Source organism: Rousettus aegyptiacus, unplaced genomic scaffold (genome assembly GCF_014176215.1).
Source record: "Rousettus aegyptiacus isolate mRouAeg1 unplaced genomic scaffold, mRouAeg1.p scaffold_m13_p_6, whole genome shotgun sequence".
Taxonomy (NCBI): Eukaryota; Metazoa; Chordata; class Mammalia; order Chiroptera; family Pteropodidae; genus Rousettus; species Rousettus aegyptiacus.
The window spans coordinates 84,869,785-84,882,464 of NW_023416309.1; the positions used below are offsets into that span (position 1 = coordinate 84,869,785).

The 12,680-nt window shown below is 38.8% G+C and overlaps 1 protein-coding gene across 3 annotated transcripts in view; it reads left to right on the forward strand.

Annotated features, from left to right (window-relative positions):
* AP2B1 (adaptor related protein complex 2 subunit beta 1) overlaps nt 1-12,680 on the forward strand; it is a 99,940-nt gene that overhangs the window by 81,268 nt on the left and 5,992 nt on the right. For all 3 annotated transcript variants that reach the window (XM_016124174.2, XM_016124313.2, XM_016124232.2), the window contains 2 exons: nt 6,165-6,249; nt 7,135-7,221. In XM_016124174.2, the coding sequence (XP_015979660.1) occupies nt 6,165-6,249; nt 7,135-7,221 (172 nt within the window). The remainder of the gene's footprint in view (nt 1-6,164; nt 6,250-7,134; nt 7,222-12,680) is intronic.

Below are 12,680 nucleotides of genomic sequence, written 5' to 3' on the forward strand. Positions count from 1 at the left end.
TGGTATGGTGCTTGAAACACATCTGAATCATCATTCTTCAGAGAACTGGAGATGGTTGGTGTCACCGCTTGGTCTCAGCTTGGACCAGCTTGCAAATAATCTTTCCGAAGGCTAAATGGAGAGGAGGGAAAAAGAAAAAAATATTCTTCAGAGACTTGAAAAGGTCACAAGTGACGTCATGAAAGAGTAGATGATATACTCTCAACGGTGAGCTGTATGCCACTTGCCTTGGTTTTTCTTATGGCAGTGTCTCCTGTGGTTATCTGTGGTGAGAGGTGTGGTGAGAGGCTACATTTGCTGGAGTTCATACTGAGTTCATCTCGTACCTTTTTATAGTACTTTTGAGTACACTGGAAGAAGGTTAGAATATTAATTTAGCCTGTTCATCTCCAGCTGTGCCACCATAAAGAGGCTGCAGTTACTGCAGCAGCCTTCCTATAGTATGGAAGAAACTAATTGCTGGTTGCAGGCTGAGGCTGACAGGCTGCTCTTTCCCCAGCAGCCACTGAAAGTAACTTTAAAAATCATTATTATTATTAAACATTTATAGCCTCCTTTTGTGTTTTTTTAAGTGCCTCAGAATCATTTCTATTTGCTCTTCCTGTTGATGTCCCTGAGAGGCAAGTTAATATTGTTATGGCCACATGTTGCATGTGACAGACCAGAGGAACAGAGGATTAGGCTATCTGCTACTTGGTACCATTTGTGATCTGCTTTTGGCATCCTCAAAGCAGAAGCTGAGGTGTGTTTTCTGTTCCTTAGCTCAATTGAACCCATTTCTTCCCCGCTTGCTTTTATTTGGTGTGTGAGTATTACGGCTTTTATACTTTTTTAACTTCGACTTAACAATAAGAAATATATTTTACACAGTATACACACCCAACACATACATAAAACTGAAACACTTTCAGGAACTGTTACTTACTCTTCATGAGATGCACTATGGTGTTTGTTACTGTATTTTTTTACACTAGTTTCAGCCCACTAAATTAATTTTAAAAACCACCATTTAGTTATGACCTACAGTTTTTAAAAATAACACTGCTAGGAGGTGCTTGAAGCTGAAGAATACATGTGACACATTTTCCTGGAGCATGAGTTTTACTCAGAGGTAAAGGGAGAAACACATTAAAACATATAGATGTGTATGGACTAACATGCAACTTCAAAAAAATTTTGTTCTTATGGTGAGCTACTTCATGTTATACCCCTAATCCTGACCGTTCCCCCTACCTCCACCCCATTATATATGTCCTTACTTTCCTCTTCTGTTAAGGGAACTACACCAGAAAAAAAAAAAAACACGAGACGTACTGTCCTTTTGGAAAATTTATACCAAATCCATATTTTGACTAAACCTAAATGGCTGTTAGGAACTTTGAGTAGTATATTTTACAGTCATTATTCTTACTGAGTACTTACTCCATGCCAGTTACTGTGCTAGAAGCTGAGAATAGAGTAGTGAACAAGAGACAAAAATCTCTTCCTTCATGCAACTTATATTCTACTGGATGTGGGGTACATGACACGGGCATAGGCAATAAACCAACAATCAAGTAAGATAGTATGTCAGATGAGAGCAATGGAGAAAAATAAAGCAGAGATTGGGGTAAGGAGTCCTGGGATTGGAGATTGGGTGGTATAATTTTATGAGTACATTGGTCATAGAAAACTTGCCTGAAAAGATAATATTTGATAAAAGCAAAGACCTAAAGGAGGCTGGGAATGAGCCATGCAGATTTCTGGAGAAAGAGAATTCCAGACCAAAAAAAAAAAAAAAAAATAGCAAATGCAAAAAGCTATGAGAGAGGAACATGCCTGATATGTTCAAGGAACAACAGCAGGCGCCTGTGGCTGACATGGAGCCAGCAGTTGCACATAACATCAGGGAGGTAATAGGCATCAGATTATAGGCAATTGTAGCTTTGGCTTTTATTCTGAGTGAGATAGGAAGTCATTGGAGGTTTGAGCAGAGAAGTATTTATGAGCTGACCTACATTTTAAGATCCCTCTGGCTGCCGTGTTGAGAAGACTGGGGAAGCTAGGTGCTGGGGGTGGTGGAGATGAGTGCAGAAGCAGGGAGACCATTTATAAAAGGCTTTGCACTGTTCCATTTACTGAGTTTAGAAAGACTGCAGGTTCTGTTTCAGGATGAGGGGGAGAGATCAAGAATTTGGTTTTGGACATGTTCACTTGAGATATTAGTTATCCAAGTGAAGATACTAAGTAGGCAGTTGGATGGATGGAGATTTTACACACACACACACACACACACACACACAATTGATTTCCCATAGGCAAGCTAGGTATTGATGTTAAAACTCTTAGAAGATAGTTCTCCAGCTTGTCTGGATTGTGTCTTCCTATTCTATACCTGTTGGAATAGTGAATTTCAAAAGGGGAACTCCCCTCCTCCCTTGAAGCAATCAATATCATACTCTTTAAAGCTGACTCAGTTCTATTTAAAAGTAGTCACTATCTGGATTAGAATTGAACTGGCTTTAAACTGTGTTTTTCCCTTGATTCTTTTATGCCTTAACACCTGGGGAGTGATTGGCGTATTCTTGGAGAATCTGAATTCTTAGGTTGTGATTTACTACCTGTATTATTCTTCGTTAGCATATTGATATTATTTTAATCAGTGATTTGAAGCTAAAAGAGCTCACATATCATCCCATCCCCCTACTCCCCATTCCTGCCTTACTGAGTATCAGTTTACCCAATGAGCAATGGTATTGATGGGACTGTGATGCATATGAATGATTTGGAGGTAGAAAAAAAGGGTGAAAAACCAGTGAAAACCAGTGTTTCATTCCATTTTCTCAGCATCTTCCCCTTAATTTCATGCAATAGATATTCATTGAGCCACTAGTATGCGATTAAAAATGAGAGCCCCTGCACTCAAGGAGCTTATTGTATTAACAGTGAGGCAGATGTAAACATGCAATTATTTTATGCTATAGTAGAAGGGTATGCAGTGGGTGCTCTGGGGAGAGATAAGAGCTTTCCTGAGAAATTCAAGGTTGAACTGACTCTTAAGATTAAGTAGATATTTTCCAAACAGCTAAAGCTTCAGGAGAAGAATATATTAAGCAGAAAGAATAACATAAAAAGACACAGAACTGTGAGTTTCAGTGTTTGGGGAACAAGAAGTAGTTTTAATATGGTTGAAGTAGAGGAAATAGGTTAGATAGGTAGGCAGGGGCCACCAGATCCAAGAGAACCATATATTTTTTAAATGAATGCAGTTCTAACCAAGAGTAAAATTTAGAGAGCTGCAAAATGCAGATTTTGAAAAACTAATATAAACGATATGAAACACTTCCTTCCAAAAGTGACCAGTGTGTGCAATTGATCCTATAAAGAGATATTTTATCAAGGGCACAGTAGCAAGCAGAATCATTAAGCTAAAAGTTTGCTAGTATGCCTTCTTTTTCCCTCTTCTCTCTTTTAAGTATAGTAGCACTATATTTGAGCACGTGTAAGATTTCAGATAAGTCTAATGTGGTTATCCTTAATTATGAAAAATTCTGAGTAAAACAGGTAAAACAGAAAATGGTGAAAGAAGAGGGCATTTTTCTTTAACAAACACTACTTATAGTACTTACTGTAAGCCAAGCACCATTCTAAGTGCTCTGCAGATATTAACTCATTATCCTTATAACTCATGCATTCAGTACTATTATTATCTCCATTCTACAGAAAGAAACTGAGCTGAGTACTACTTGCACAAAGTCACACAGCTAGTAAGTGACAGCGTCAAATTTTGAAATCAGGTTGTCTGGTCCAGTTCCCAAGTCCATGTTCTGAACCACTGTGTCTGCTGCCTCTGATTGGGTGTCCAGCATCTCAGAATTATCCTAGAACAGAAGTCCAGGAGTAGTCTTTAGGATGCCTTAAACTCCTGAAATTGTATGTCAAAATGTTGCATGTACATTTTTCAGGAAGAGGGTCCATGGCTTTCATCTGTTTATTCAAAGGCTCTCTAAGGCAGATTGGTTTAGTACCGCTAACCTAGAGGAGCTTTTCATGTCTGTTCCATTTAAAGGGCTCCAATTAGAATAAGGATTCCCTCAGAAAAACAATGTATTTACAAGCTGATTCAGACCTCGTAAGTAACATTGTTCTAAATTACTTGCTTATCTGGTTAATCTTCCTAGGAACTTTTTCCAAAAAATACATGCCGGATTCTAGAATTAGAGATTGTTATTCTTTTGTGTAGGATAGACCCCTGGCATGGCATCTGTTTTGAAAAATCTCTCCAGAGTATTCTAATATAAGTCTTTGATTAAGTACTTCCAATATTATCCCCTGGATGAGGATTATATTTTCTGTATTTTTCTTTTATATCTCAAATGGTTAGGACATAGTAAGCATTAATAAATATTTGAATGAATGGCACATTATGAAATATGACTTTATTTTCAAAGATGATGGTAATGATAATCACTCTCACTTCACATAAGACTTTTATGTAACTCACAGTAACCCATCCATGCCACCATAATTTTTCACTTCTAAATTCCCTTTAGAGAGCCTGGCACACCTCAAGATCTTCTTGATGCCCTTATTTGGAATAAGAGTTCCCCTCATTGCTAAGTACCAGATTAATTAGAAAATACCTCTTTCCCAGAAGCCCACTCTGGTATAAATCTTTTGAAGTGGTCCTCTGATACATCTAAAATAATGTCATAAGTCCCTTTTTCCCTGAGATTGGGCTCTGCTTCCATTCACCGTTCTCAAGCTTTTTGAGAATCCTGCTGTCTTGGCGTTTTGGGCATCGATTATGTGATATGGTCAGAATCTCCTATGGGGTTGATAATTGAAAGGTTAAAAACACAAGTTATAAGGTAAGTAATTTGATGGATCCTTCTGGGAGAGAGAGCAAACTGTCAAGTAGACATAAATTATGGAGGAAGATATAAAGGTACGGTTTAAGGTGAGGAAGAAAAAAAAAAGCAGAAGTACTTTGGAAAGTGGCTATTTGGAGCTCATAGCCAGAGTTTTGATTAAGAGATAGATATGCTATTGAAGTGTGGACATTTGTCCCAAAAGGAGGGTGGGAGGAGGGAGAACAGTGGTGCTAGATAGGCACTTTTTATTCTCCTTTATTTTCTTAAAGCACTGTAAAAGAGAAATAGGCATTGTTACTGATTGTAGAACTTACCCAGAGAAATGTTTTCCTCCACGGTCCAAAGCATAAATAGGAAAGTCACTAGTGACAGAAACCAGTGGGAAATGGTGGTTTAAAGCAATTCTCCTCCTACTCTCCCTTCCTACAGTATATGGTGCTTATAATCTGCCACAGTTTAATTTTGCTGTTTCTGAATATGTATGCCAATCAGTATTGCCCCTGAATAAAAATACTTATCGTAGCTTTTTAAAAAATATAAGCAGCATGCTCTGAATAGAATAGGCCATGGCTGAATCATAGCCTACCTAAATCAGAAGCTTGTATTGTGAGAAGAAAACTCATTTTTTTTTCTCTCACTCAAAGCCTTTTTCCTTCTTATAGTCATCAGATTTACCATTGTTTGACCCATGAGCTTTTCCCAACCATAGGACTTAGGTAATAAGATTTTACAAAAGAAACAACTTTAAAACCAGTATCTAAAAAAGATAAGGGGCAGTATGACCAGTTATTGTGGAGAGGAAAGAAATCAATGTTTAGGGTCAGAAGTTTGCATTTGATCCTGGTTCTTCTGTGTACTAGCAGTGTGACCCTAGATCTTTCCGAACCTCAGTTCCTTGTCTGCAAAATGAGAGGGAAGTGACACCTACTTTGTTTGGAATAGTAATAGTGAGGATTTGAAATATTATTAATAAGTACTTAGTGGTAGCAGCAGCTACTATTAATAACCATAGAAACAAAAAATAACTGAGTAGGTTATTCCGAGTACAGATGTTATGCCTTGAATTCATCCCTCATAGGGCTCCTTCTAGACAGACAGACAGTTGCAGGTCGTCACAATTCTCTGACAGTAGAATGAGTAGAGATGATGTTCTTTGCAATGTATGGGCTGGCCCATCTTGATTTGAGGAGTCATGCACTGTCTTAAAAGAGGAAGGAAATAGGGTCATATATTTCTAAACACAACTGTTCTTTCTCCCTCTTACCTGGCTCCCTATGATGTACTAATTTTTTTTGGTTATTTTCCTGGCAGGTGGCTGTGAAAAACAATATTGATGTCTTCTACTTCAGCTGCCTCATCCCACTCAATGTGCTTTTTGTAGAAGATGGCAAAATGGGTAAGTACGTCCTCTTGTCCCTCTGCCAAATATATACCTTTGCCCTTCCTCTCAATGTTAGGGAGAGCAGAGCCCAGAAATACAAGTTATTTTGAGGATTGAAAAAATGGGGTAAGGTTATTCTAAAGCTCTAATAATTGCTAATTATTTATTTGCCTGAGTCACAGTTGGTTTTGTTTCGCTGCTGATCTCTAAATTACAATGCCAGTTATCTGAATAACCCAGTCACCCTGGCATATAGAGCACAAGCATACCTCGTTTTATTGCACTTGACAGGTACTACGTTTTTTTAGAAATTGAAGATTTGTGGCAATGCTGTGTCAGTCAAGCCTGTCAGTTTCATTTTCCCAACAGCATTTGCTCACTTGTGTCTCTGTCACATATTCGTAATCTTGCAATATTTCACACTTTTTCATTATAATTCTAGTCATGTGCAGTAAACCACTAGTATTCCCCATGTAGTTGTTGACAGTTCTGTCTTCTCTTACTTAATGAAACTACCATCTAATAAAACTAGTTTATATTGGTACATATTAAATTATATTGGCACTTAATTGATTTGGTTCTTATAATGGCTTTTCGGGTAGGCAGGACAGATGTAATTATATGTGATGAAATTAAGGGTCAGAAAGGTTACACACTTACCCAATAGAGCCAAAAGTAACCCCTAGATGTAAACTCTTTTCCAATGTATCTTAGTGTTACTGATGAAAGATTAATTGACCTGTATGTAGCATAGCACCTGTGCACCCCTAAGAATTGGCTGCAGTCCAGTCTCCTTCTGGCTGTATTACAAGAGCCAGCACTCCAAAGGAGAAATGGTGCAAGGCATCAGAAATCCGAATATTATGTACATCCTTCCTTTCCTTCTGCTACCCTATACAGAACGCCAGGTCTTCCTTGCAACATGGAAGGATATTCCCAATGAAAATGAACTTCAGTTTCAGATTAAGGAATGTCATTTAAATGCTGGTGAGTAATGACTGCATTTCATTTTCATCTCAGTAAATCAAATTGGGTATTTGAAAATTATGTCTTTATTTACACCTACTTTGTTTGGGTATATGGTAGATGTATTACTTTGCAAACTTCTCTTTAAAACCTTGGGATGTTTTGATATAGGTACTAGATAACTTATAAGCCAACAGATATAGGAAACAAACTAGAATGATTCCATCTTCCCAATTTTTCAGTAGTTGAACATGTGTCAGTTGTGTTATTTGAACATCCTATGAGCATCAGGTGATCGAAATGGCACTTGAAGATGTGTACTCTCCCAAGAATTAAAAGAACTATTTTTCCTTTTATGTCTGCCTTTGGTATGGGAGGAAAGGTGACTCTTTCTGAGATCCTTATTTAGAATCTTGTGTTTGTTATTAAACAAAAATACATCATAGTTGATTAAAGACTAGTTGATAATCTTTTTCTTTCCTGCCTTATGTCAGCTTTTATCATTACACTAACCTCTTTAATCACCACTTTAAAAAGCTCCAGACCCTTTTGTAGCTGTTTTATTACTATAACAGAAAATCAAAGAGGTAACTCAAGAGGAGAAACAATAGCACTATCAGTCCTTAGGGCTTTGTTTCATGGAAGTGTTCTCAGGAGTGGAAGGGTCGCTAAGCTGTTCAGAGTCCTGCTTTTGTCCCAGTCTCCCTGCATCTTTCCCTCTCCCTCCTCACTAGCGTGTCTCTCTCTCTCTCTCTCTTTCTCCCCCCCCTCCCTCTCTCTCTCCCTCTCTCTCCCTCCCTCCCCCCTCTCTCTCCCTCCCTCCCTCTCTCTCTCTCTCTCTTTCTCTCTCTCTTTCTCTCTCTCTCTCTCTCTCTCTCCCCCTCACCCTTCCTCTCCTTCTCCTTCTCTCTCTTGTGCTTGCTTCATATCTCCTCTTTTTTCCTTTATCCATCATTTCTTCCTCCATATGTTGGTGGTTCCCATAAGCATTTTCCATATGCTGCCATCCCGTTGTAGCTAGAGCATAACACAGAGAGAAAGGCAGTGTGGCAATACAGAGAGGCAAAAAAAAACTCACTGTCTTTTCTTTCCAACTTTTTTGCCAGTTTTTTGGCCTCTCTTATGTATTCATCCTCTGTTCAGACAAATCTTTTCTTATAGGACTTTTTCTGAGCCCTTGAGGTGTTTGAGGAGATGTCTTTAATTTCCATTATAACTAGTTGGTTGATTCTCTTTAAGAATCCTATATATCTGCCTTCTTTCTAACATATTCTTGGTGTGGGTTTCTCACCTCCGATTATATATCTACTAAACTAGAGTTTTTGCTGTGTTTTCACACAAAAAAAAATCATAACTCAAATTGAGCTTTTTTGTGTGTCATATTCTAGGTAGATGACCTTGTTATCTGTCTGTCTCTGAGGCTCACTGGTCAGTTACCATAAACCTCTTGATGAGTGTGGGAGGTTGGACAGCTCTTTATGGTATAATAAGCTGTCCTGTAGGAAGCCATTAGGTCCACAGTGGCTACTAATAGTGAGAGCCAGAGTAGATCCTGTTGAGAAGAGCCTCTGTACCCAGTTTGGGAAAGACCAGGCCCTTTGTTTTAAATCACCTTTGTAGTAGTTGGTCCTTTGGCAACATTTCATATATTATGCTCCTGAGGACACCTGTTTCTGTGGTCAGTTAGTTGAAAAATACCGTGCATGATGTGCCTCTCTTAGAAGTTGCCATTGCACATGAACACACTAAAAGCTGAAAAGCCTTATGTTGGAGAAAGCTGTTTAACTCAATGTTGACTGAATTTGTTTGATTGGCATTTAAAATTACAAAATGCTTATTATTAACATCTTATGTAACACCAATGTTCCTTAACATGATCTGGGAAACACTGTCCTATAGAGAGACACAAAAAAAGATCAGAGTAATTGGAAAAAAAAGGTTTGATTTCCGACATCCAGAATGAAAGAGACATGCTTTTGGGGGGTGGGGGCAGGGGGGATTGGAAGTTTGGATAACTGAGGGCTTTAGTTTGGCCTGCCAAAATAATAGAAAAGATTCCCCTGCTTCTAGATTGGAGTTGTGAACCTCATTGCACATTGGTGTACATTTGAGATCTTGCCAAAGAACTGTCTAGTCTTTCTCCAGGTGAGGCTGTGTTCTCTGGTATAGCCTGGAACAGTTTCTCAGTGCAAATTCTGTTTTGATAGTTGTGCCAGTTCCTCCTTGCCTTGGGTGCTCTAAATACTAGCAAATGGGTTTTCGAGCAATACACTGCTCTATGGCAGCGCAGCACATGGAGCAGAAGGAGAAATAGCCACTTCTTTTTCTCTGGGAACACAAGGTCATCATTTCCCCACACTTAATCACTGCTAATCTTGGAAGATCTGGAGTGCCCTGGCCTTTACATTTTCTTCCAGTCTTGAAGGCTCTATTAACATGAATGTTTCCAGGTTTAGTGCCTTCTGATTCAACCCTGGGTCTAGCTGAGAGCTAAAAATACCATCCTTTCCAGCTGATCTACCCTAATCACAATAGCACCAACACTTTAAATAGCTTTTCTGTGTCAGAGTAGACATTTGACAGATGGAAGTAACTCTCTGACTGAGGGCTATGCGAAGGCACAGGCTTAAAAGACTTACTAACCTAGCATTGAGTTTTTACTTTTGCTTCTTCCATTTCTTTCTAGAGAAGAAAGAAGACATCCTCTTACCTATAATTAATCAGATCTTAATAGAAAGGTGTATATGATAGAGGTGCTGTGGCAACACTAGTTGTATAAATACTAGAAAATGTTAGATCAGAAAGGCACTAACATATGGGTCTCCCTGCTTCATAGCACTGGTTATCTCTACTGGTGTCAAGAGGTCTGTATGAATCTGTTTTGCAGCTTACCATTATAGCTGTGTTTGGGGTTGGTACATATCTGAGACCACTGTCCTAAGCGCACAAAAGTACTTGCATCTCTAGCCATATCCAGAAAGGAATCTTTCTTGCAAGCAGTCTACAAACTTATTTTTTTGTTGTTTATTATGCTTTGAAAAGCTCAGACACATGTTGTATATATATTCACTAGTTAGTCACTGTGGTAAGGGTCAAATTTTTTTTTCTAGCATGAGAACTTGGTGAGGCTGAGTTCCGTTTCTTTGTTTTGTTGTGGTTTTCCCCATCCTCCATAATAATTCATAAATGGAAATGCTTTGCCAGCCAGGGCTTAAATATAGTTTGTTATAGGTTGCTCAAATAGCAAAAAGTGCTCTTTTCAGCAGTCATAGTGATTTTGAACTTGCTGATGAATACCACGACTGGGTCCCAAATGCAGATTCTCCCTTTCTCACTCTCTTGAGTATTGTCTTCACTTTTATTTCTGCTAGAGGAAGTGTGATCATAGCTAAAGTAAGAAGATGAAGGAAGAAAGACCACATCCACACCTCCTAAGATTTTAGGCCCCACACCGAAAGAGCCAAATATGGGGAAGAAGACAGACAAACCCGAAGAAATCACATCTCGAAGCAAGTATAGTTGACCCTTGAACAGTGTGGGGGTTAGGGATGATGACCACTCTTGCAGTCAAAAATTCATGAATAATTTAAGTTGACTCTCCCCATACATAGATTCCCAACTGCCAGTTGACCTTTGAACAATGCAGGTTTGAACTGCGTGGGTCAATTGAAAAATCCACATATAAGCGGACCTGTGGATTTCAAGCCTGTGTTATTCAAGGGTCAACTGCATAATCATATTTGACCATTTTTTTTTACTCTCCTTTGGGGCACATCTCTGTCTTAACGTTACATTCTCATTCTCAAAATCTCACAACAGTGAGATTCCATCTTGTTTCCCAGGAGTTTCAGAAATGTGAAAAAGATAAAATAAAAACTAATATCTTGTCAAAAAATCTATCCCAGTCTGGCTGGGAAGCCTTTTTCCATCTGGCTCCCATTGCCATTCTTCTCTAGTACAGTTAGTAGAGACTGATTATCCTGCCATCTATACATCTTCAAACTCAAACCTAATATCTAAGATTTATAAAAATTGACTCACATATACTTATGTTATGAACCCTCCCTTCATTCAGTATTCTGTAGGAATCATGATACAGCCATTCAGGAGCAGAGCCAGGTTCCTGGCCCGAATGCTTCCAAATGTATTAAAGTTACATCTGTTCAACTTACTTAGTTACCTGGCTATTTGCCACATTTTCAAATTTCGGAAGGGACGAGTGTGTATGTGTGTTTATATGCTTCCATTTTCTAGTCTATCGTCCCTTACATAGGCAGTAAAATCATGAGTTGTTTGGGCCTTGCTGTATGTATTGTCTAGAATGTGTCTGTGCCTATGCAATAGGGTGGCTCTTCAATAAAGGCTTCTGTTGTGTATATTTTCCACTTTCTTTCAAACGAGTAAGAGCTTTGAAAGTTAGGAATGGCTTTACAACTTAAAGCAAGCCCCATGTGTTATAAAGACAGTCCTGTCAAAAAGTACTAGCCAAACTCCTGTTGGAGATAATGCCTAGTAACCCAGTCTAAGCTGTAAGAACTCTTCACTATGAAAACCAGCGTGACAGAACAGCCTGACCCCACAGACGGTGATTAAAAAGTAATATTGAGGCTCCATCCTCCAAGGGTATTGCATATACTAGCCTAAGGTAAACTTTGTGGCACCTCTGCTTGGTGTTAGTGAAAACCTTCTTCGGAAATTAAAGGGGAAAAGTTAAGTAATAACTAAGGTGACACAAATGTTTAATGAATGAACTTTAGTGCCTCCTCCCCTGAGCTTTCACTAGTTTGAACATGGGAGAAAGATGTCAGGGCAAGAACTACCTCCAAAATTAGCCCGCAGCTAAGTAGACGGTTTTTAATGCCTGTGGCGATACGTACATATAGGCATCTCCAACACCTTGGTCATGCATTTCACAGGTGTTAATGGCATGTAGCCATTGTGTCCCAAATACCATGGGAAGCACACTGATGAAAAACTCCAGAATCCCTGCACTCAGAGTGCTTATTGTGTAGAAGAACAGAAAGACCATCCATTGTGGCAGCCTTTTCCTAGAGTGCACAATAGAGTAGGACAGATTTTTATATGGAAAGAATTTAGTTCCTGAAGTTGGCATGAGTAATTTGAATTCTTATCAGAAATGAACATAATAAACTCAACAAAGAGCACTATCGTCTCTATTCTTAAAGTTTCACTTTCTCCAATGCTGTAATCTCTTATATTAGCAGTAAGAAAGCAAGGAGAGAGAAACAACTTATAATTCTAGAGCATTATGTCTCTTTGATGCTGTAGTCTCAGGGAGGCCCCAGCCACCCTCCTGTTCTTACCCTGGATTGATGACTGAAGGCCACCACTATGACTAGCAGTAGCTGGGGTTATGGCCTTGTAGTAATCATCTTTGTGTAACTTCAATCTTTCTCAAAGTCTTTGATTGAAACAGTTTGTTTCATTATTGATTTGCAACATGGTATTCCCTACAGGCT